The sequence below is a fragment of the Leptonotus elevatus genome, chromosome 1 (genome assembly GCF_054856555.1).
Source record: "Leptonotus elevatus isolate MCC_2025b chromosome 1, RoL_Lele_1.0, whole genome shotgun sequence".
Classification (NCBI taxonomy): domain Eukaryota; kingdom Metazoa; phylum Chordata; class Actinopteri; order Syngnathiformes; family Syngnathidae; genus Leptonotus; species Leptonotus elevatus.
Window position 1 is genome coordinate 15313384 of NC_141239.1, and position 25476 is coordinate 15338859.

Below are 25476 nucleotides of genomic sequence, written 5' to 3' on the forward strand. Positions count from 1 at the left end.
GGCAAGTGCGCTTTTTACAAAAATCAAGCCCTAAGAGTCGAAAAAGTAAACTTAAGAAGGAAAAGAGTCAGAAAACTGGAGTCTGGAAAGTAAATTCAGTTGGACGAAGTCAGGAAAGAAGAGTCCAGAAAAGAAGAGCCAAGTAGTCAAAATTGTCGGAAAGGTAAAGTCAGCAGAGAAAGTCTGAAAGTTAAACTAAGGGGAAAAAAACAAGTCCAAAGAGTGCAGACAGTAGTTTAAAAAGAAGAGCCTTGATTGAAGTGTCTGAATCCAAGAGTCAAAAAGAGGAGTCTGAAAAAGGCGAGTCAGAAGAAAGGGGCTCAAAAATAAGAAAGAAAAGCAAGACAACAGCACCCCCAAAACATGTTGAAAAATAATCAAAAAGTTTGAGGAGTCAACAAAGAAGAATCAGGAAAGAACTAATGAGTCTGGAGAACAAAATAGGGATGAAACTAGAATCAATTAAGACCTCAGACATCAAGAGTCTGGAAAGAAGAGTCCGAACCGAAATGAAGATTCAGAGAAGTAGCCGTTGTTTGACATGTGAATGTTTGCGGTGAATTCCAGATGGCTCCCCCTTGAGCTGGTGGCTAGGCGGCGCCGCCCCAGGTGGCCGTCAGAATTATTGGGCCGGAGCTCAGCCAGGCAGCCAGCAATGCGCATGTGGCCTGCAGGGAGACTGCTTGGACCCCAAACGTTACTGCAACTGTGACGCTGACAGCGCAGAATGGTAAATACACACAAATAGTCAACACTTAAAACATATGTACCCTAAAAGGGTTAAAGACACATATATAAGAGAAAGTTGTTGTTTTTCATGCAGTCTTCAACAAAACAAACACACAGAATGTGTTTTCGTAAACAAACACTTTTTGCATCGAAACGATTTGGAATCGAATAAAAATCTGATACGTCAAAGCACAGACTGTTAGATACGGTCTAAATATGCTACATTAATGCTACTTATTTGCAGGGTTGGGAGGGTTACTTTTAAAATGTAATCCATTACAGTTACGAGTTACCTGCTAAAATAAAAAATGTCGTTAGTAATGTAATCCAAGTACCATAATAGAAAAGTAATGTAACTGGATTACTTTTGGATTACTCCAATATTGAGTATGCTCATGAAGACAAAATAAAAAATAAATATCACAGCAATATACAGTATATTCTTTACAATGTGCCCCTGCTATTTGCGGGTGATAGGGACCCGGGCAGCCTACAAATAGTAACAATCCTTGTGTAATTAAAAAGCATGTAATTGATTGATTGATTGATTGATTAAAGGCAATATGCTATTTTCGAACTGTCACTGAAAGCAACCACACGTCACAGTTTGAGATGGATGGATGGATGGATGGATAGATAGTCATCCAATGAGGATGACGATGTGTGACATCAACTGCAAAATGAACTGAATTGGTGGGAGGAAGATTTGTTTGGAAGGTGTAACTCACATTACGGTTGTATGGCTAGCGGGCTAGCTAGCAAGAAGCTACCTACAGCGCGTTGTATGCCGCTGGACTCTCAGCTCAAACTTTCGCTCCGATTAAGTTCCAGTGAGTACCGGTCGCCATTTCCTCCTCCCGTCCGTGAAGCTTTTTCAAACTGCCCGCGTGTGGAGGACGCGACTAGTCAGTTCGTTTGCTCCCCGACATGTAGCAACGGTCTCACGCGGTCGTGCACGCGCTCTCTCTCAACCTGTCCTTCTCTCCCGCTCTCTCGCTCTCTCGCTCTGTCTCTCTCTCTCTCTCTCGCCCTCTTTCGCACTCTCTCTCGACCCTCTTTCGCACTCTTTCTCATCGTAGAAATTGTAATCCCTCGAAGTAATCCCCAATTTCAATAAATGTACCTGTAAACAGATGACATGTTTTTTCCTGTAACTGTTGTGAAATACTGTTAAAAAAATTTTGCAATCTGATTACGTAATGGCGGTACATGTATTCCGTTACTCCCCAAGCCTGAAGGTGACTGTCCATCCCACATGGGCTTCTAAAACACAAAAACGAACAGTAAGCAAATACTTGAACAAATACTCCACTGCAAATAAATATACAGCTACATGAGACAATTTACAAAATAATTGCCTCCTCAAATCATGATACAAAGGACAATAAAAAAAAAATGCTGTTCATTTTCAATACCATTTATCTCCCTTTTACATTTGACCAGCTGTGCTTATACATTTCAAAATAAAAAAAATTAACTCATCCTTTCGATAAACTGGAGATCGGCATAAAACAACAACAAAAATCCATCTGCATGCATGAAAATGTATTTTTCATTAGAAAAGCATATACATGTATTATGATTTATTAGAGTTGTATTGAAATCAAATTCAAATTCGGACAATGAGTGATAAATCGATGAGCTGACAATAAGCAATATGTTTGGCGGAAATTAAGCTGCTCTCACTTACTGCACCTTAATGGCTGACTTGTTCCTTCTGCATTGAAGCATTACAGCTATCCATTTATAATAAAACAGGCTTACTCTATCTCGTCAATTTTAACTCCGTTTTGTTGAAAAAAAAGAAAGAAAGAAAAAAAGAAAACCATCCAGACTTTCAATCTTGAGGCAGCAAAATGACGCATGGCTCCCGCAGAGTGAAGGAAGAGGCGGAGTTTTTCAACACTTCTCAGACCGTTCAAGTGTCCAAGATCCAAGATAGTGAATAGATTTGTTCTCAAGCCATTTTCAACACTTTAAATTTAATAATGTGTGTAAATAACAGATGACATGGGGACAGACCAATGCTGTCGATTTGTGAAAAACAACAAATTGACCATATTTGGACAGGTTTCGATTGCTACATGAGAGGTGTATAACCAATGAATATAATGTTAGGCCTGTATAGAACATCAATTATTAGACATTATGGTGACAATATTGCGGCAATGACACGACGTGGCAGTTTTAGGACTCAGACGCAGAGATAGGGGTTTGAGGCCAAGGCAAATATTTATTAAACAAAAAAAACTCCTCGTTTAGAGGGAAAAAACCAAGGCTATTAAAAGTTAACTAAAGGCGCTCCAAAAAGGGAAGATGTCTAAACTACAAACAAACAATATAATTCCTAAACAAAACCATACTGTGGCTATACAAAAATACAAACAAAAGTTATGACTAGATACAGGACAACAAGGCTGAGGACTATGACTGGCTTGAGTGGCTCTGACGAAAACACTTAGGCACAAGACAGGGGAGACGCAGACCATTTAACACATGAGGGTAATGGGAAACAGGTGGACACAATCAGGAATCAGGATGGACACTGACACCACACGAGGGAGGGCAAGTGACCTGAAACGAAAGGAGTCAGAATTTTCAAAATAAAACAGGAAATGACAAGACAACCTCACCATGGTGTGACAGCCAATAAGGTGTAAATGTGCTATATTAGAGATGTATACAACACAACCATAAATGTAAACGTTGAATACTTTAACTGATCTAATATGTACACGTCCTTTTTTTTCCCCTAAATACCAACCATATGTCAAGAACCTTCAAGAACCTAAAAATGGCTTTCCTTAAAACATTGAACGTTGTTTTTGTGAATGTTTTGCACAAACCTAAGATTTCAATGTTTACCTCAACAATGCAGAACATTTTACAGTCTTCAGCTAACCGAACGTAAAAGTTTTATGAGGCTGCACATACTGCGTTTGCTCTTTGCAACCTCCCATGTTTTATTCACACTGTTAGTACTTGTGCTTTACATTTTCCTGTCATTTCTCAGCTCAAACCTCGATTTCTACTGGCTCCATATTTCAATATTTTATACAAGGTGCTACCTTTTGGTCCTGGATTGAATTAGCACAGACAAGCATGACATGATAAGTATGAATAATAAAGCAGCAAATGTCATAATCATGCTGTATACCGTACATATTTTCCTTCCTGCAGGGCTGAGGACTCGGGCTTGCTGGTCCACAAGGAGAGCCTCCCCGTGCGGTCCCTGGCACTGGGCGATGTGCGGCGGCCTGGCGCGGAGGCCGCGTACAGGGTGGGGCCGCTGCGTTGCCATGGCGACAGTAAGTCCAGTCGCCTATGGAAATAAATAAGTTATGCGTACAGTGGAAAAACGCGCAGAAACATTCATACATGAGTTAAACGTAGTCACATGGGGATGACTGCGCTTGAGTGGTGAAGCAGTTGGACTGTAACAAAAAGGCCACAGGTTTGAGTCCCACATACAATATGCATATGAATATGATATTTTAAGATGGAGTTACAGTGCAAGACCAAGAATCCATCTCTGATTTCATCTCCAATTCAGATTTTAAAGCTGCTCTATGTAGGATTTTGTCCAAAAATATATTTACATTAGCCTTTTTCTATTTGACCATATATGGCTCAAACGACTTATAATTAGCATATTAGCACCTCAGCTGTTCACAATGGGTACTCGCGCTCTGGCTCAGTGGTGTCCAAACTACGGCCCGGGGGCCATTTGCGGCCCACCATGCATTTTCGGCGGCCCGCGGCATATACTAAAAATAATTTTTGACATGGCCACAATGCTATTTTTTTGTTAACTCTTTGACTGCCAGACGTTTTCAGAAAAGGGATTTAAGCCGATTTAAGCATTTTGACTGATCTTTCAAGGTCCACAGAAAATGTTCTGTTTGGACTATGGAAACACACATACTACCAAATGAAGGAAAAGATTGAACTCTCATCTTTCATCAGAAAAAAAAGTTTGTTTCTACCTTATTCCGTTCTTCAGTAATCAACAATAGAAAATGGTTAGTTTCATCCAAATGCGCTTGTTTTGGATCAAAATACGGAGAAATCAAGCTTTTAGTGAAACGATGTAATTTCATGCACTCTAGTGAATTTTACACTTCTTTTTGTCCATGAATGATGCCACAAACACCTAAATAGTGCTTTACTTCTATAAAACACTACCACCAAGAATGAAAAAGTGTTTTTTGATAGCAAAATATGTTTATTTACATTCAACAGTGTAACAATTTGACACAACAATTTGGCAAACTATTTACAAATGTGTGCAACTGTGGTACTATTTACAATTATGTGGATGTTTCAACTACAGTTTTTCTTTTTGTGTAACAGTCCCCTGCGTGCAAGGAGACGCAACAGGATTTGCAGATTAGATTCACTGCGATTGCCTCTTCGCGTGCAGACGCTACACTTTCTTGCTGGCCGTTTTTTCCGGGGAATAGCAAGTATATACTGCAGTGTGTGTTGCCATCAAGTCTACTATCAGGATCATGCTACAGTTACGTCTCGCTCCCTCATGTCCTTCAGTTCCTATATCGTCCGATTGAAAGTCCGCCTGTGTGCTCGGTTGTGCTCCGCGTTTTCCGGCGTTAGCATCGCTAGCCGGTGAGGCTTTGTGACGTGATCATAGTCGCGCGTCCACGCTTCCAACTTCGGCGTCAAGCTCGGAGTCACCATCATCATCATCGTCGACATCAATGCACTTTTTAGTATTGATCGATGCTTTCCGTCTTTGAAAAAATGCTCAAGCGTGAGCTGCTTGCAACCGGTCGCCATTTTCGCTTCCTCAGCCATTCTCCCCTCAACACTCTAGCTTTGCCTCACGTCTTCTACTGACGCCCACCCAATCTTGTCCAAAGAGAGTCATCGCTGCCATCTAGGGGCCAAAACGAGTCATTATACTAACTAGATCTGCTTGATACTTTCAGCACAGCTGCCCAAGGCTTTCCTCCACCCGTTTCCAAAAAAACCAAAAAAAACCATAGTGAACGTCTTTTAACGTCTTTGGCGCCCTTCCGTGGATTTTTACTAAACGTTATTTAACGTTTTTGGCAGTAAAAGAGTTAAAAGAGGTTGGATTCAACTTTTGTCGCTATGCAAAAACACATACATTTATAGCTAAATGAATTTCTGTTTGTAACATGGTGGAGATAAAGATAATTCAGTTTCAGAAACAAAAATGGTTTCGTCCACTTGCTGCTTAGTGTCAAGGTCTGATTTGTGAAAACGTCACGTTAATGGTACTTAAAGGATCTTTGTGCAGTTTGTCACTTTTTTTTTTACTCGCGACTGCCACCTCTGGCCCAAAGCGTAACTGCAGCATCTGTGTCAGGCTCGTTCATTGTGCGCGTGCGAGTACAGTGCACGATCTTAAAGCCGCAGTTGACAAACGAAGAAATGACTTCAAATGAGGTGAGAAAAACCAGTATTTCGCTGTAATGGATTCTACCTTTGCTCGGAAAAGATCGGCATCTAGCACTCCCCAGACACCCGCAGTTACGAAAAAAAGGAAAACCATGACAAGTGCCACAAAAAGATTGACGTCAGGCAAGAACTTAAGACAAGATTGGTTTCGCATTTGAGCGGTGGAGAGAGATGAGATCTAACTTGGGCTTGAAAAGTGATGCACAAATGTCTTTCTTTCTACTCCAAAGGTGAGAAGTGATGATACTGGCAACACAAAATATGTGTTGTGTTGTTTTCAAATATCAGTTGCCTCAAGCGTGCCCACTTTTCGGTCGTAACCGAGGATGAAAGTGAAGTGCACGGCGACATTTAGCATGAGAGAAAAGCCAAAAATGGATGAAATTGAAATGTATGATGTTATGAAGAAAAGACGGTTCATTCCGTGGCATTGCATTCAGGCTAGATGTCGCCTTATTTTCCTCGGTGACAATAGACTATTGTAGCTACGGCAAGCCACTACAATGAATTGTATCATGTCAAGTATATTGTAGACCTACAGTTTCTCAAACAAGAATTGTATAAAACTTTTCTTACTTTTGTAAACATAGCTAATTGGTTATGACGATTCCAGCCACTGTTGAGTTCTCAGAAGTGCAAACAGCTTGCATGTAAAGAACGGAGTGTGCAGTTTCTTTGTTTTCTTTTTTTCTTTTTTTTTTAGGGAGTGTGCAGTTTCATTTTTCGACCACATGTGGCATTGGCAATTCAAAATTCAATTTCCTACATGGAGCAGCTTTAAGTGCACATTTAGATCATAGTTGATGTCTAAACACCTCTCATATTTCATGTTTATGATATGTAATTTAATGTTTGGAGTCTAGAAGAAGAGTCAGAAAAGACGAGTTGGGAAAGGAGTCTGAATAAGGAGAATCTGAAAAGAAAATGTGGAAAAGCTGAGTCAGGAAAGAAGTTTGAAAAGTAGAGTCTGGAAAGAACAGTCCGGTTCAAAAGCGACCAAAATTAGTCAGAAATTGTCTGGATGAGAAGAGTCAGAAAGTAGGAAAAGAGTAGGAAAAGATTCATTATGAAGGGAGTCCTGATTCAAGATTCTAAATGAAAGAGTTGGGGAAGAAGAGTCTCACAAAATTAGATTTAAACAATAAGAGTCCAAATTTAAGTGTGATTCGAAAAGTCAGTTTTTGACAACAGCAAAAAGTCTAATAAAAATTGTTTTAAAAAAATCTACAAATAAATAGAGTATGAATGAAAACAAGTGCAAACAAGAGAATCAAAGAGTCAGAATTGAAGAGTCCAAATTGAATTGATAAAAATGAATCTGAAAAGAAGAGTCAGAGTCAAAGAGTCTGAAAAAATGTATCTTCATCAAAAAGTCAGAGAAGAGTTAAACAACAAATTAGCCTGTAAACTTGTTGCTTGGAAAAATCCAAATTGAAGTGTCAGACAAAAAAAAAGAGTCAAGATGAGTCCTGAAAGCAAAAATGGGAATCAGTGTGTCTTAGAAGATAAGTGAGGAAAGAAAGGTCTGAATCAAATAGTTGGATGGAAAAAAATTATAAAGAAGCCTCAAAGTCTAAAAAGAAGAGTTTGAACCGAAGTGTCAGAGAAGAATGGTCTTGGGGGGGAAAGTCTGGCAAAGGAGAGTCAAAATTGGAGAATTGCCATAGACAAGTCAGACAAACGAGATCGTTTATGCAAATGTCTGAATGAAAATCCAAAATGAAGAGACCGAATCAAAGTCTGAATTGAAGAATCACGCAAAAAGAGTAATAAAAAAAAGTACTCCCAATCGAAGCGTCAGAAAATAAGTCCGTGTATATTTGTTTTCTTTTTACGCTGCCAATGACTCACATCTCAATTGTGCCACTTCAATCAGTGTATAAATCCATTCTTGAATCATTAAAAATGCATCAATTCATGATTCCAATCATTCGCTCCCCCCAGAGAATTTCTGGAACGCTGCCTTCTTCGCCACAGAGACGTCCTACCTCCACTTCCCGACGTTCCACGGCGAGCTGAGTGCCGACATCTCCTTCCTGTTCAAGACCGGCGCTCCCTCCGGCGTCTTCCTGGAGAACCTGGGCATCAGGGACTTCATTCGCATCGAGCTGAGCTGTGAGTTTGCGCCTCAGAGGTTGCCCAATATGCCGTGATATGTATTAATAGACAATTAAATTAGCCCATTTAGCTTGTTTCAGGCTGAGATCCTGCAAAAGTGCCGCATTAGGGCCGTGTCGTTCGCATAGCCGATACACAATCCCATGATGGGATCCTTGAGTGTCAGGTGTTACACTTCACAACCCCATCCCGTCTTCCGCGACTGCCTTTCACGTTCACTGACCCGCCTGGGTTACGCCTCGATATTATTATTATTATTGACCCCAAATCTGCTTTGGTCCCGTTTAGCGGTACCTTTCACAAAGAATAACCAGACAATAAAAATACTTCCCACCAACATATAACATTGCCACTTCTTTTCATCAAGCAGCAGTTTGGCAGATTGTTCAAAAAAGATTCTTCAGGCCGTTTGATACCATCAAAGTTTACAGTCAAGCTAAACATAACACAAAGTGAAATGCATGTTGTGTTTTTAGAATACCATAACAACATAACTTAAAATCGCTAGTGTAATGCTGACGCATAATTTCTCCTGCCAAAAATGACTAATAATACAGCAGTTGTTGGGTCACTTACATTAGCTGTGAAACTCTTATTCATTTGTGTCCACATCACTGCAGGAATTTATCAACATCAACACAACAAAAATCTTTACATCCTATTTAATTAAATATATATTTTTTTTTTAAAGTACAGTATTATGGAGTGCTGTTTTGCTAATTTAAAAACACATTTAAAAAAAAAAGTTTTTTTTGTTTTTTTTGTTTTTTTGTTTGTTTTTTTGTTTGGGGAGGGGCTGGAATGGATTACAGCGGACATCTGCATATTTGTGGTTCAATACCCTCAGATTCACAGATTCTACGATTAAAAAAAAATAAAGGAAAAAATAAATATTTTTGCGGTGCAAATGCTTATTGGCAGTGTATCTCCTGCTTATTCAAGAAATGTGTGGGGTATAAAATAGGGCTTTGTTTAAAATTTTTAAATAATCGATACTAATCGTTTTAAGTGTTAATATCTCTTTTTTTATATAAACTCATAAAAATATATAATATTAAAGGCCAATTTTTTTGTAGCTTTCTGTTTTCTTGGAATTTGCTGTTCAGATGAATTCAAACATATTTTCTTACATTTGTGGAAGACCTGACTTATTGCACTTTAAGACAATTCTGAATATTTTTAATTTATATTTACAATTATTGAATTAGAATTATGAAAATATTTTCATCTCATCTTTGCTGATGTCAATGTTTGTGTAACACATAACTGATTATAACACGTTTTGATTTGTTTTTTCCATTAAACTAGTTACTGTGTCTGCAAAATTTTATTTGGAATGTAATGTTTGTGGAGGTTTTATCATGTCCTTGATATTTAAAAATAATTGATGTTCCATAATTAATCAATAATGAATTGAATTGGAGTGAATTGTATCAAATTGTGAGAAAAATTGAATCGAATCAAACTGAACTCTTGTGAATCGAAATCGAATCGATTGAGGACTCGATAATCCCAGCCTCAATTTTCACTAACAATCAGTTTTGGGATCTTTTACAAACAGATTTTTTTTGTAAATGTGAAACATGTTTTAGAGTCTTTGATGAACCTGATGTACTTATTTTTGTAAACTTCGATTAAAAAATATATATATATATTTTAACTAAGCTAACTGTTTTTCATAAACATTTAAGGCAATTAATTTTCAACGTTTACGAAAACACGTTCTTTTCACTAAAGTCTCATCAGATTACAGGACGTTAACATACTGTACGCATCGTAAACTAATCTCTCTAAAAAAACTGAGTTTTTTAAATAACGACAATTTCATCTTTATCCACCTTAGGTACATGGTTTTGTCAACTTTACCAGTACCTGGAGTCTACTACAAACACAAAGCGTCAGCGCCAAGGAAAGCTAATCTCGATCCGGTGTTTGTGTCTCCTATTACTACGGAGTCCCTCAGGGTTCACTCCTCGGGCTACTTCAATTGTGTGCCTGACACTCGACTCCATTTCTGCAAGCGTCGAGGCTGGTATCTGTGCACCAGTCCGAGCCTCCGGGGCTTGAGAAGAAGAAGAAGAAGCTATTCCGTATTGTGTGACCACTTTCATTTGCGCTGTTGATATAATTGCCTCAGGCCGGTTATGGATCGCCGCGTGCCGGAGTGCCTCCGGAGCGTGTCGGCCTCCTGAAAGATTTAGCAGAGTGCTGGCCAAGCAGAACGCCGGCGGCGGGCGGGAGGAGGAGACGAAACAATATTCCGACTCCCTCCGTATCTCGGGAGCCTGGCGACAGAGTTACCCCGCGATGGGAGCGGAGCGGCAGTATTCCGAGCTGGAACCTCGTGATTTCCCCGGGGCGTCCCTGCATTAGCTGCTGTTTTTGTCCCCTTCAATTCCCACGTCGACCGTGGCGGCGCCACAAATGAAAGTGTGCGGACTCGTCAAAGTTTCACGTCGTAAACAACCGTCTCATTCTCATGCAAACTAAATCACATCGAAATGACACCCAGAAGTCGCTTTCGCAAGGCTCGTCACTGTCTTTTTCCCGTATTGTCGTACTGTACATGCGCAGCGAATCGGTCGGTGTTAAATTTACACTGTCAGAGTAAATTTCCCTCAATGTCGGGGTGGATGTTGGGTGTAACCCGAATAGCACTAACATGAGTGTTAAATTGACCACACCCTCATTTCTAGTGAAGAAGTTTTCCAATTTTCCAGCCTGCTGTTGACATTTCAATAGCGATAATCCAGTTGTTGTCGGGACAGTGTGTCTCAGTGGTAGAGTGGTTGTCTCCCAATCCTGAGAGCATGGGTTTGATCCCAGGCCAGTGTAACTATGTCAAAATATCCTTGAGCAACATACTGAACCCCAAAGTTGCTCCTGATGCCGTGTCGTGTCATCGCTAGTCAAAAGCGCTTTGAGGGCCTTGTAAGGAGGAAAAACTTGAGGTGCTTGGGTGCTACAAAGATAGCGGGGGGGGTTATGTGATAGGTAATTTGTCGTAGTTTGGGGGTACTTCCCTTGTTTTTTGACTATACTTGTCTTTACTGTGTACATTAACATACACATTAAAAACAAATGCGCTTGAATACAAAATAATACTAATAATAATGCATGTACAAGTGTGTGTATGGGTCACGTGCAGACACATCATATAAAACTGTGGTGTCAAAGTCCGGTCCTCGAGGGCCTGAGGCCCAGTCCGTCCACACGAAAGCCCGTTTCAATGTATCCTCACGAGTTTCTTACCGTTTAAACCGTTCGTCCACACGATGGCGCCGTTTCGGAGCTTGAAACCGATCACTTTTGAAAGCGGGCTCCAGAGTGGAAAGATTTCATACTGCGCCTCGTACGCGTCCGTCTGGACACCACATGCAGGATACTCCCCCAGTGATGACGTAATGGTCGCAGCTCGATGACGACGTATTGTCGCAGTTTGATGACGTAAGCGCCCATTCTCGCGTGACTGCGCGTGAACCGTCAGTCTGCCAACAACAATGGCGGATAGCCATGTGGTAGTCGTTTTGCGCAGCCTCCTTAGCTTGCTTATGCTTTTGCAGCAAAATATTTAGCTTCTTTATTCCCACGTTCAAGAAGCGGTGTTTTACTTCAATCACCCGCCATTGTCACATCTTCTGTGTTCGTCTTTTTCATGTTGTTTTGATACATGCAAAGCCATGTTTTTTCTGTAGATTGCAATAAAGTTAGGAAAAAAAGTTTGTCTTCTTCACATTCCGCTAACTCCCTGTGGCTGCGCTACAGCGCCACTCCAGACTTGGCATATACATTACAGCCGTTAAACGTCCTCAGCGTCTTCTTTTAGACACACGCAAGTCTTGAAACGCTTCTGTGCGTACGAGATTTGTTTGAGGAACGAAGCCAGCTTTGCTTTCGTCTTGACATAGCCTGAGTCATGTTTTAGAGGTTTCCCTTGTTCAAAACGGCTGATTCATATTTAAGCTCATCAGCAAACTCTGCAGGAGCCTGATAATGATCCTGATCATTGAATCGGGTGCGTTGGAGTAGAGAAACCTCGAAAACATGCAGGACTCAGACCCTTGAGGACCGGATCCTGACACATGTGATATAGAACATATTAACAAAACAAATTGACTTTAGCACTGTTTGTGTCTGCCTTTTTACATCTTGTCTTTAATGCAAATACTTCAAAATGGCGCTTTTGTTTGCTGAAAAACAATCTCATGTCTATGACTTACTCCATGACGCTACTTTCTTCTGTCCAGACACACGTACGCACGCACGCACACACGCCACACATGTTAGCATGCTAGCCAATAGCAGCTCAATAGAGACATTCATATTAACTTTTGTTTTCCTCATTAGCAAGTAGCAACATGATTGAGAAGCAAAAAAGCAGACTAGTAATGAAAATAATGTGTTGGTGTTGAGTGGTAGAAGGTAAGAAACTTTTCACATATCCTGGTAAAAGTAAGGAACACTTTCACTCAACTAGAAAATGGCCGAGGCACGTCGTACCCGGCCACCCCACCCCCCGCGGGTGTGTTTTTGGACACAGTTGTCACGTTGCCTGAATTTCAGCCTATGTTAGTCCATGAAAAGCCAAAATTGACTTGTTTTGGTTATTTATTGTTGTATGTTGAATGCACAAGGTCGACATGCGAACGGTATGGCTGCATGGTTAAGAACCACTCATTTAGACAATTCAGGTATGAACTTATAACCACCCCTATATGAGTCATGGTTTCACACCGGCCACTCCAATGAAAAACGAGACAAACATACCCGGTGACTGGACTCGAGGTGGACAACGTGCTCCGCTCGCACGCCTGCGCTTGTATGCAAAAGCACAGGTGGGAGGAGTCAAGGTGGATCAAACCATTTTCAATCAAATGGGGGGTGTACTGTCGTTTCGTTGTTTAAATATTAATTTTAAAGTTTCTAGCTTGTTAAAAAAAAAAGCACCCCCAAAAAAGGGCTAAATACGCGTCTGGCTATATCCTGTAAATTAAATACCTTTTACCAGAGTAAAAGTGTAGTTTGAGTTAAATTGACACTGACACTAGTGTAGAGTACTTTCAACACTACTCAGTGTTTACCAGTGTAGATTTTTAACAATATACAGTGTTGGAGTAACACTGGTTAAGTGTAAACAAAAAAAAAATAATAACATTTTGGAAAGTGTCAGATTTACACTCACTGGTGTGGACACATATCAACACTTTTCTACTGTTAGAGTTTACATTTCTCGGTGTTAATCTAACACTGACGATTTTGCTGTGTATGATGAAAAAACAGCAGATTTGGAGGTGTAAATATGGATGAGGAGAATAGTGCTTCATTTCGGCAAAATGATTCGGCAATATAGCGGTGCATTGAGGTACGAGCTTGATTTGTTCCGTGACCACACACGTAAGTCAGAGTAACTCAATTCACTTAAGACTAAATGCTATGTCAATTCTGACAAAATGAAAGATTTTACAAAAACAGCTACAAGTGCATCAAGTTCATCGAAGAGAGTTCAGCGTATTCGATTCACACCAACAAACATGAGTTTGTAAACTTTGACGTACGGAACAGTGCAATTTTGTCTTAAATGAAATGAATGTATGTATTTTTGTTAACAAAAAAATCAATTAAGAAGTATTTTACCCTCCAAAATTTTTAAACGTGAAGGACATTTTAGACTCTAACAAGTTTAACAAAAAAGATTGCATTTTTATTGAAGACCCAAATTGTGATTTGTTCACAAAATAAATATGATCTCTATGTTGTCCGCCACCAGCTCCCACCCGGGTTCTGTTCTCCTTCGACGTGGGCAACGGTCCCCTGGAAGTTGGCGTGGACTCGAACTCCCCACTGAACGACGAGCGCTGGCATCGGGTTCGCGTGGAACGTAACGTGAAGGAGGCGTCGCTGCGATTGGACGCCATGCCCGCCGCCACCCGCCAGGCACCTGCCGACGGACACGTTCACCTGCAGCTCAACAGCCAGCTCTTCATCGGTGAGACAATCAAGTTGATGAACACTTAGGTGGAAATTTTTTGGGGGGGAAATGTTTATTAACTTCTTTCTCACGTAACAAATGTGCATTTGCTTCTCAGTTTTGTGCAAGTGTGAAATATTAGTATACCATTTGCAACAGAAATTAGCGAATAATCGTACCGTACCAAACTGAACTGAACCATGAGGTGTAAGTGTGTAGTGCGTACATTTTTATTTTATTTTTTAGCTTAGCTTCATTAGCTCCTGTGTTTTAGGCACTTAACAAATGAATGTTTACCCTAATATGTATATATACCACGCCGAGCCGACCTGAACTAAACAGGACTTTCTCATTAGCTTAGCTTCTTTAACTACCGGCTAACAAATGTAGGCTCGATCGAACTCTCACTTGTGTGTAATTGAAAAGTATTTGTGAAATCCTTTACCATGAATGTATGTCCCATCCCAAACCAAACCCCTCAGTGGTAGTAAGTCGTTAATGTTTGATGTGTACGTTTATTATCTTAGCTTTATTAGCTCCTGACCCTGTCTTTGTGCGACTGTAAAATATTAATATACCCTATGCAATGCAAATGCCTGAATCTGTGTACTGTGCTATACAGAACTGAACTCCTAAGTAGAAACAAACAGGGCATTAGATTTTAGCCCCTGTGTTGGTTAGCTTAGCTTCATTATCTCCCTAACCACAGAACAAATAAGAAAAATGCTCCAGTCAGCACGGCTCGCTAATAAACTTCCCAATGTGATTTATTCTTGCGAGGCTCTTAAAATAATCGTTAATTGAACCACCTGAACCGCAGGGGGTAGAGGTCATTAATCAAGTCCGTCATGTAATTAGCCATTAACGAGCTACGACAAAACTTCATCAATACAGCCACCGGTCGGTCTGTTTATCACCACTTCGACGCTGACGCTGTTTGTCCATCTTCAGAGAGCTAAATCCATCGGTGAGGTTTTATTGTTGTGCAAATCTCAGCACGGACGTCACTTCATGTCCGTCAACAAGTGAGCAGATTGCATCAGGAAGCGGCAGAAAATATATTGATTTTAGCCAGTAATGTGCCAAACGTGTTTACCTGAGCACTCCGGTGGATTTGTTTTCCGGAGAGGATATGAAGCATCATTATTCACCGCCACCCTTGATCCCAAAGATTATATGAGAGTGGGAACGGTTTGGTGCAATAGGATTGATGCATTTCCTACCTTAAATTCCCCTAATGTTACGCAGGTTAGAAGGAAATGAAATAACTTTTCCTCAAATTGCACCAGCTTAAAGTAAGACTTAATTAAATCCATAAAAATGACCGCAGGTTGAAATAAGATTATAGTAAGAACTCTAAAATTGGTGCGTGTTAAATTAAAACTACCATAAATCCCCCAAACCTGGGTACATTAAAAATATATATTTATACAATACAGTAAATCTCCCAAAAGTTGTAGACGTTAAAACAAGGCTAACGTAATTACCCCCAAAATTGCGAAGGTTAAAAAAGGACAATAAATTAGGATGAAATAAAAGCATAAATCCTAAACACATCATAAGCATGTGTCAAAATGATCGAATAATAATGATCATATGCACGTGTAGGTGGGACAGCATCCCGCCAGAAGGGTTTCCGTGGTTGCATCCGCTCCCTGCAGCTCAACGGCGCCACCCTGGACCTGGAGGAAAGGGCGCGCATCACGCCCGGCGTCCGGCCCGGCTGTCCGGGTCATTGCGACAGCTACGGAGCGCTATGCCGCAACCACGGCCGCTGCATGGAGAGGAACAACGGCTTCCGCTGCGACTGCAACCAGTCGGCTTATGACGGAGTCTTCTGTCATACGGGTGAGCGTCCAGTCCTAGTTAGTTGTTCTATGTCAGATCGGGACATTTTTTTAAGTTCTACCACTGAATCCACTTTTATTTGGCAAGCTGAAATGTGGTGGGAATGTCCATCATAAGTAGACCCGCAAAAAAGGAATCAAAACGCACATGATAAAATGTTCAGGTCGTCAGCCATTTTGTTTTGAAGCGGCCATTTTAAGCTAATGTAGCCCATTACAAATTGGAACCATCTATTGATGGTTCAAATTTGGTGATGGGCAACACTAAATCTGCGTCCTCTCTCCAGAGATGTCAGCTGCCTTCAAGCCGACAACATCTGTCCGCTACGCTTTCCACTTGGACGCCTCTGAGCGGAGCAGCGGGAACGTCAGCGCAAAGCTACCGTCGCCATCCTCCATCTTGTCCGATGTCAGCCTGAGAGCGGAGAATGTGTCGCTGAGCTTCCGAACCAGCCAAAGTCCTGCACTGCTGCTCTACGTGTCATCGTACCAGCGCGAGTACCTGGCGCTGCTCATCAACAAGCATGGTGAGGAAAAAAACTTTGTTACCCTGACGAAAATGTTTTAGAAGATTTTTTTTGTTTTGGAGCCAGCCCATATTTTTAATGTGAAATTGCATATTGGCACATATCAGCGGATTTTGAAAATTTTGGGAGGGGGAGGTGGGGGGTTGTACAAACAAATAAAAATCCCCCAATTTTCCTATTGCATTTCAATGAGCATCAATTATATGGGGTTTTCGTTATTGTGGGCCGGCATGTATTATATCCTGTTAAAAAAATGTGTCATGCATCTGTTTAGGAAGTGGGAGGTCCTATATGGCACCCCCATTAGCGCTGATGAAAAAGTATGCCCCCCCCTCCATCATTTAATAATTTGCTCCCAAAAAACGTATAAATATGTTTTTTTATGTTTTTATTTTTTGCTAGTGCATACTGCAAAGAACGGTTAAAGAAATGGAAGTTATTACACAAACAGCCAGCAGGTGGCAGCAGAGCAAAAGAGATCAACCAGGGTCATGTTGAAAAAAAAGCTCATTTACTCACAGTTCTAAAAAGATTTGTGAATAATGATAAAACTTAGCTATATTCTAATGCTAATTGCTGCAAAACGGAAACAGATAGAAATATACTTTTTTCCTGATGAAAGAAGAGACTCTAATCTTTCTTTTGGTAGGTTCCATGTTTTTTTATAGCAATAGAACACAATAGTCTGTGGGCCTCCAGTAAAACAGCCGGGAGTGAAGGGGATTGCTTCAGTAAAAATGTCTGGGAGTGAATGAGTTAAATTATCCATCTGTACCCTAGAAGGTAATTTTTAAAAATCAGCAGTTTCACTGATCATCACAAAATTTGGTGGACATGAAAAATGTTCAAGGTTCAAGCACCTATGCCTGAAATTGAACAGGAATTTGGCCTTCTTTTTTTTCTTCAAATGAGCCCTTTTGCATTCTGTAGCTCCCGTGTAAAGTTTTTTTGGGGGGGGGCCTTACACCAGTTTCACAGATCAACACAAAACTTGGTAGAATTTATCTTGACTGCATGAAAAAAATCTTAAGAACCCATGCATGAAAGTGAAGATGACGTCCATTTTGGTTTAAAGCAGCCATTTCACACTCAGCTGCACCACCTGGAAAGCTAGGGGAAAAAAACAGCCCCTGACACCTGTTTCTCCTATCAGCACATAATTGGGTGCATATGTCTATCATAACTGGTAGCAAAAAAGTCTCAAGGACCCATGCTAAAAATGGTATGGGACGTCAGCCAACATTGTTTGAAGCAGCCATTTTGGGCACATTCCAAGGCTTGTATTTCAACAGGCTAATGACGAGGACGTTAGCTAGACACATGGTTGATGCTAAATTGCAAAGCTTTTCTGCCTTTACTCTGTAATGTGGTTGGAGCATGGCATCAAAGTTTGATGATTTTCCCCCAAAAAATAAAAAATAAACGTCAAATCCTCACCTTTCATTTTCTTCTCAGACGCTCATCTTTACTGCATCCCGTCTTATCTTGTTGACCAAGCGCATCGTCTTCACCTGATGTTGACCCCCTTGCCCCCCCCCTTTTTTCCCGCGTCTTCCTCTACTCTTCTTTCACTTTAGCAATCCTATCAAGCTCTGTCAGTCGCTTCCTCCTGCGGCCACAGTCATCCTGTCAGCCTCTGTTGCCTTTTTAATCGCTCCAGCTGCACCCGTTATTAGCTTTTTAGCCTGGGCTGCGAGGAGGGAAAGTCCACTGGTGTCATTAGTGAGACATGACCAGCGCTTTTCAACGGAAGGTCACAATAAAACTCTCACGTAACTTTGTCGACTGTTTGTGTTTATGGCCACATCAAGGTTGACGCTAAACGTCTCCTCTTTTGTATTCTGAGATACTGCAGCACAGTAGCGCCATTAGCAACAGAAGCTAACCGGACAACGCGAGGCGTCCATTATTGATGTGTGGTGTAAAAACAGATTAACGTTCTAACTGGTAGTAAATTTGAAAGCTCGTTTACTAGACAGGTGAGTGTTGCTGAAGTGTTAAAATAAACATTTTAGTTTTCGTCTTTGTCTGTGGGCACTGGGCAGAGTATGGTGACAAAGAATGATTCGCAATAAAACGCTACTGTAGTAAAGACCTGATGTTGAATTTTTTTTAATTCAGCCCTCAAAGCCACTTTCACTTGGTAACATGAAATTTTGAAGATTAATCTATTTGGAGTAGACCCCCAAAAAGTCTGAAGAAGATAACCCTTATCAAAAATAAGTATATTTAAGTATACTTGAAGTATAGTCAAAAAAAGGAAAGTATACTTCCAGTTTACTTTTCTTGTACTTATTGGGCGTATACTCCAGCAAGTAAATGTTAAGTATACTGAAACATACACTAAAAGTTTACATACTGTCGTATATACTTAGAAGGCACTCGCTGTCTAAGAAACGGACCGAAATTCTAGGTTACATTTATTTATAAAGCCCTAACCGTCATATTGCTGGATAGTTTAAGGTCACTACCTTTGGTACCAGAGTTCGCCGGTTTGATCCCGTCAATTCACCACTGGGCTTTGTGCTGTAAACTGAACTGTGGACTTAAGTATACCTAATAGTGTACTTAAATATACTATACTATAAGTATACTATAAAGTATACTTATTAATGTCTTTTATATATACTTAAGTATACTTTTAAGTGTACTAAAATGGGCCAATTTAGGCCCAAGGAGTTTACTTAAAGTTTATTTTAGTACAAGAATAAGTATACTTGAAAAATAAATGTATATTGTGTACTTAAAGTATACTACTTTTTTGTAAGGGTAAGCCTGAAAAATAAACGGGAAGTCTGCAATGTTTGTTTGAAGCAGAAATTTTTTTGAGATTCTGTCCAATTGCTACCGAATTTGAACCATATATACTAGAAAGATTAGTGAAATTATGATTCATTTATAGGTGAGCACAGATCACAATTTTCTGGCCAGTCACTGATCTCATTTGCTCCCGAAAACGTATAAATACGTTCTATTTAATGATGAAACTAAGCTATATTCTAATGATAATTGCTGGAAAACAGAAACGGACAGAAATATACTTTTTTTTCCTGATGAAAAAAGAGACTCTAATCTTTCTTTTGGCAGGTTCCATGTTTTTATAGCAATATTCTGTGAGCCTTGAAAATCAGTCAAAATGCAGTAAAAGAGCCGGGAGCGAAGGGGGTTGCTTCAGTGAAACGATTAAGTTAAAAAGCCTGACCTTTGATCCCAATTTTGCAATCCTGATTTTTACCATTAACCAACACTTTCAATGTTCTTATCTTGTTCTATTGTAAAACATTGAACCATACCTGCGAAACAGAGCACACAGGCTGTTTTAACTACACATAAAGCAGTTCTCTCAGATAAAAATGGAAAGCCTATTAGTCATCTCACAGCAGAAGAGGGCAGTGGCTGACTTCTTCAGACCTCTGCGAAAGGAGATGAGATTGGTGGACAGGATCGGTTTTATTTTAGGGGATCCCCAAAATAAGGAAATCAGCGCCTGAAGCCAGTTTCGCTTAACTACTTACAGTATGTATCATAAATAGGCCCGCAGAAAAGCCTGAAAACGTACAGCAGGTCTGCAATTTAGTTTTGAAGCAACTACTATAGGGGATCCTTTAAAAATCAACTTGTCCATTTGTCAGATCTCTACTGCTTGTCCCAGACACCTATGTTTGACAGAATTTTCATTTTTGTCAGAGCAAGTTTGATGACCCCAAACAAATTGCTCACATTTCAACCTTGGCGCGGAGGTCTTCACTCAACTGGGTGCTATTCCCGTCTGTCTTTTTTAGAGCGGAGTCCAATCAAGTGCTACTAAAATAGCACTAAATGCTAACGTCGTATGCTAAATAGGCTATTAAAATCTTGGCAAGGTTTTCTGGGCGGTGTATTGTTTCATCCATTTGCTGTTATAAAAATAACCTCCCAGCCCAGCGCTCTTCTTTACGGGATTAATTAGCGTATTTGAAAGCGGCTCTAAATAGTCCATGTGAAGGACAATGTGTTTTATCCCTGCGCTGCCTCAAAGACCTCCGTTAAGTCTCCTCCTAATGCCGGTGTAATATTAACAAAATTAATTACTGTTATTGATAGGCAATGAGCTCTAATCCTCTTTAATACGCAAAGCTCCTCATTGAGATTCAGCACTCGGATGAACGATGCAACTTTGTAATAATAATAAGGGATGCTTGGGCAAGATAAGAAATAAGAAACGGTTGAAATTGTGTGTATGTGTGTGTGTGTGTGTGTGTGTGTGTGTGTGTGTGTGTGTGTGTGTGTGTGTGTGTGTGTGTGTGTGTGTGTGTGGGTGTGTGTGTGTGTGTGTGTGTGTGTGTGTGTGTGTTCAGATAAGCTGGAAGTGCGCTACAAGCTCCACGGCAGCAAGGAAGCCGAAGTGTTGAGGAGCCAACTCAAGGGTTTAGCCGACGGTCGTCTGCATACTGTGCTCGTCAGCAGAGTGATGGACGCCGTGTCTCTGCAGGTAACGCGAAACAAACAAAATTGAACATACAAATATTATGAACTCATTAATAAGTTTTTTAATACTTTACTTTAATACAAAAATTTATTTATATGTTGTTGTTTTTTTAATGTTTTTTATGCTAGCACATACAGAAGGCTTTGATACAGCTTCTGACATAAAGAGGTCGCTTAAAGCAATGGTAGTTATTACAAAAAATGGCCAGCAGGTGGCAGTAGAGTATAAGAGATCAGCAAGGGCCATGTTGCAACAAGCTCTTTTTCCCAGTGTTTTTAACAGGTTTGTGAATAATGATGATCCTTAGCTATATTCTAATGCTAATTGCTGCAAATATACATTTCTCCTGATGAAAGAGGAGACTCTAATCCATGTCCCATGTTTTTCTAGCAATAGAACAGAATTATCTTTGGACCTTGCAAAATTAGTCAAAATCCAGTAAAACAGCCGGGAGCGAAGGGGGTTGCTTCAGTGAAAATGGCTGGGAGTGAATGAGTTAGTTTAAAAATAACTAGCCCATGACGCCAATTTATCTAATTGACATAAAACTTGGTGGGAATGTCTATCACAAAGGGAAGAACAAGAACGTCTCAAGAACCTTTGCCTGAAGCTGAATTATTAGTCAGCCATTTTGGTGTGAAGCAGCACTCTGTCATGCCACCTAGAAAGTTAAAACAAAATAACAAAAGATTAGCCTCAAACACCTGTTCTGTTCTGAAAGGACACAAAAACGTCTAAAAAACCAATGCCTAAAATTAAACAGGAAGTCGGCCATTTCACACTAACATGAAATTGGGGGCGTATATCTTTCGTAACAGGACACGAAAAGACGTTTGAAGAAGCCATGCCGGAAACTGAACAGGAATCCAGCCATTTTGTTCTCACATCAAAGCAAATGTATAAATAAATAAAAATAATACACATTAACATCCTTTGAAGACGCAAACATGCAGCTGCTTTACTTTGTTGCCAAGTTGGCAAACTCAACATCCAAGTCTCGTTTCAACATAATTCACTTAATCGTTACCATTTTTGTAGAGTTACGACGACCGGCCCTCATCGAGATGACAAAGTTGCATCAGGAACATGTGAAGCGCCTCTGATGAAATATTCATCATTTTCTTGGCACTCGATGATGTATAAAGTCATCTCGCCGTCTAATTGTCAGAAGATGAAACCCAAGGTGACCTTCTCTCGCTACATTAACGTCTTTCTAATCGCGTCTCCTGCGACATCAATCATATGTATTTAAAGCAGCAATAAATAAGAAACATCTGCCACTATTGGGCGGATGCTACGCTAGATTGTTATTAACTGTTATCAGGTCAAAAGTGTCTCTGTCGTTGCCATTATTGGACCAGTTTGGACACCTCTCTTGTTGTGTTAGCAGTAGCATCATCGCTAACGTTAAAACATAAAGATGGGCCTTTTTTTGTCGATTGGATTTGTAAAAAAATCTAATGTAAATTTAAAATATTTCAAATATTTTATTTTAAGAATGAAATAGTAAAAAAAAATGTTTATTGTATTATTGATTTTATTATCTAATCAATTACTGTACTTTACGCCAGTTTTAGTGAGAGAAAAAAAATAGGTCAAAATGAATTTAACAAATATCACAGGACTCCTGATATGAACGTTCTCGTGGGCCAGCCTGCCACTTCTCCTGTTGAGTTAGCATTAGCCTTGTCGCTAAAACTGTAAATCATTGTTCAAACTTTAAAATGATAAGACAATGCTTATACGACAACCTTGTATCGCTATATAGTGACGTGTATGTCGTTGTACCAGCCCTGGAGTGTTGCCTTATCATTAGCATTGTTCCTAACACAATTGTTCCAAGTGCTTATGCAAATTTTAAAACAATCAGACAGTGCTTATCACAAGACTTGATGATATGAGTAAAGTTCTGGGAACAAAAGATTGGCTAAAGCTTGTAATTTATGTTCGTTATTTCTTCCGTTCAGTGCATCTTTTTTCTAGGAATCACTTGAATGGCTTGCTTGACATGAAAGGAGCTCCAACTGACTAGCCGGCTGGCTGGCTCATCCGTTTGAAGAAAGAACTTAAAAGATTTCTGACAGGATTTAAGGCTTTAGCCCCACAAACGACGTCGGACTTCCGAGCAGGGGGAGTCTGTTCCGGGCTGCCCAGGGTCACCTGGAGTTAAAGGTTCACCGTCTGTCTGACGAGATATACTGCAGAGCGCAGACACGGTTCACTTGTGAAAAGGTTTAGCCCGGGATTCGGAAAAGAAGAGCTGGAGATGTTCGTTTTTTGACTTGACAAACACGATCATGTTAAAGAAGAATGCGAAACAGAGGTGTGGAGCTGCCTGATGTCTATATTAGTTTCTGATAACTGGAAATCAAATGCTGATGTTACAGTACATGAAATAGCTCATGGATTTTGGAAAATTCAAACCCTGAAGCTTGTTTCATTTACCAACATGATATTTGGTAGGCATATGTGTCATGAGTAGACCCCCATTAACGTCAAGTAGCCATGACAGGAAAGTCATAGGAAGTCAGCAATTTTGACTTCAAGCGGCCATTTTAGGGATCACTTAAGCTAAGCTACAGTTTTTCAAAATGAAAATTCAGCCCTCAACACACAACATGAAATTTGGTAGGCATGTCTGTCACAAGGAGACTCACAAAAAAAAGTCTTAAGAAGCCATTCCCGAAAAGAGAGAAGAAGTCATTCATTGAGGTTTGAACAGCCCTCTTAAGGTCATTTTTTACTTTGCTGGGGGTCTCTCAAAAGCGAACTCCTCCTTTAGACAGGAAAATTCAGCTCTGGATGCAAGAATCACCTCGCACGAGGAGACGCAAAAAAGAGTCTCAAAAGCAGAGGTGGCAAATCCAAGTCCAGAAAGTAAAAACCCTGCCGCAGTTTGGCTTTACCCCCAGCTAGCTAGCTAACTCCCTAGCAGGTAAATGAGCACCATGGGAGCTTGCTAGCTAGCTAGCACCTGGCAAACTGTGGCAGGAATTTTACTTTCTGGACCTGGATTTTCCACCAAAAGCCATGCCTGGAAAAAATACAAAAAAAAAACAGGGCCTGCCATTTAGGTTTGGAGTGACCATTATGCCAAATTTGAGCCACGTATGACAGATGACAGACAGATGGCCAACGTTCAATTGTGGATTTGACTAAGCATACTGGTGAAGAATAACAGCTAAGTTTGATGAATAGCCATAAGAGAGGACGTCAAATCCACATGGCCAGAACTCAACCAAATGTAAATGCCCCCCTAATGGCAGAAATTGCATGTTAACAAAATCCCTTAAATTATAAAAGCAGTCAAATGATACTTGACGCAAGTCAAACGTCAGGAAAAAGTTTCTTGAAATCTTTGCTGTCACATGGCTAAAACGTTTAAGATTTTTGATGGGAGAAATTGCCTTTCTTTCCTCTGCCCTCATTAAAACCGCCTCCATTGGTAGAACTTTGCGCACTTGATTGAATGCTTTTCACGTGAGTTTCTAATCATGCCGAGGCGCGTTCCCCAAGTCCCACGGTCGACTGCTGAGAGCAAGGTATTGCCAACCTATTCTAATGACACGGCGAAGGGTACAATCCGTCCTTATGTCGCCAACTGTTCATCAACACTTTCCTCGCGATTATCATAAGGCCACATTGTGTTTCTCTTATCCAGATTGACCAAACTACCATAGAAGGCTTCAACTTGACGTCTGACGGAGAATTCAATGGCATCAAGTCACTGTTGCTAGGCAAAGTACAAGGTGAGCGGAAGAAAATAGTTGGAAGAAACATTGTTACACTGATGCAGGCAATAACTTGATGCGCACTTCAGATATGGTTCTGCCCCACTTTGATAAGTTCTGTCTTTAAGGTACAAGACGATAACGCTTGGCTCTATCGTTATGCCTCAGATGCACCAATTTAACAGGAAGCTGGGGGGTGAAGGGGATGGGGGGGGGGGTCTGTCAGTCAAACAAGTGGCCTGTTAAGGTCAAATGCTCACACTTACAAGTTAGAGGGCGTCGGCGTGCTTCCCACCAGTGCTGTTGTCAAATCGTCATGGAGGTAAAGCCATGAGAAAGTGGATTATCTGTCGCTTGCCGCCAACCCCGTCATCCATCAGCGCCACAAATGGAGGCGCAAACACGGTGGGTGGTGGCGACATGATGGAAGGTTTGGGCCTAAAGGAGCTTTTAGGCCACATGTGTCAGTCACGCACAGTCGTGATGATGAACAATGAACCCCTGCCGATTTGTGAAACACCACTCGTGAAATATTCTGTCGAAAATGAGTAAAACAAATGGCCGAAAAATGCACTAGTTTGTGCCTATTCACATTTTTTTTTTGTCTGAAAAGATTTTAAACAAGTAGAAAACAATCATGAGA

General features: G+C 40.5%; 1 protein-coding gene across 4 annotated transcripts in view; it reads left to right on the forward strand.

The window, feature by feature from the left end:
- LOC147181016 (contactin-associated protein-like 4) overlaps positions 1 to 25476 on the forward strand; it is a 76584-nt gene that overhangs the window by 45313 nt on the left and 5795 nt on the right. For all 4 annotated transcript variants that reach the window (XM_086076830.1, XM_086076838.1, XM_086076846.1 and 1 more), the window contains 8 exons: positions 568 to 730; positions 3910 to 4037; positions 8119 to 8289; positions 14060 to 14278; positions 15869 to 16108; positions 16395 to 16634; positions 20972 to 21105; positions 24764 to 24851. In XM_086076830.1, the coding sequence (XP_085932956.1) occupies positions 568 to 730; positions 3910 to 4037; positions 8119 to 8289; positions 14060 to 14278; positions 15869 to 16108; positions 16395 to 16634; positions 20972 to 21105; positions 24764 to 24851 (1383 nt within the window). The remainder of the gene's footprint in view (positions 1 to 567; positions 731 to 3909; positions 4038 to 8118; positions 8290 to 14059; positions 14279 to 15868; positions 16109 to 16394; positions 16635 to 20971; positions 21106 to 24763; positions 24852 to 25476) is intronic.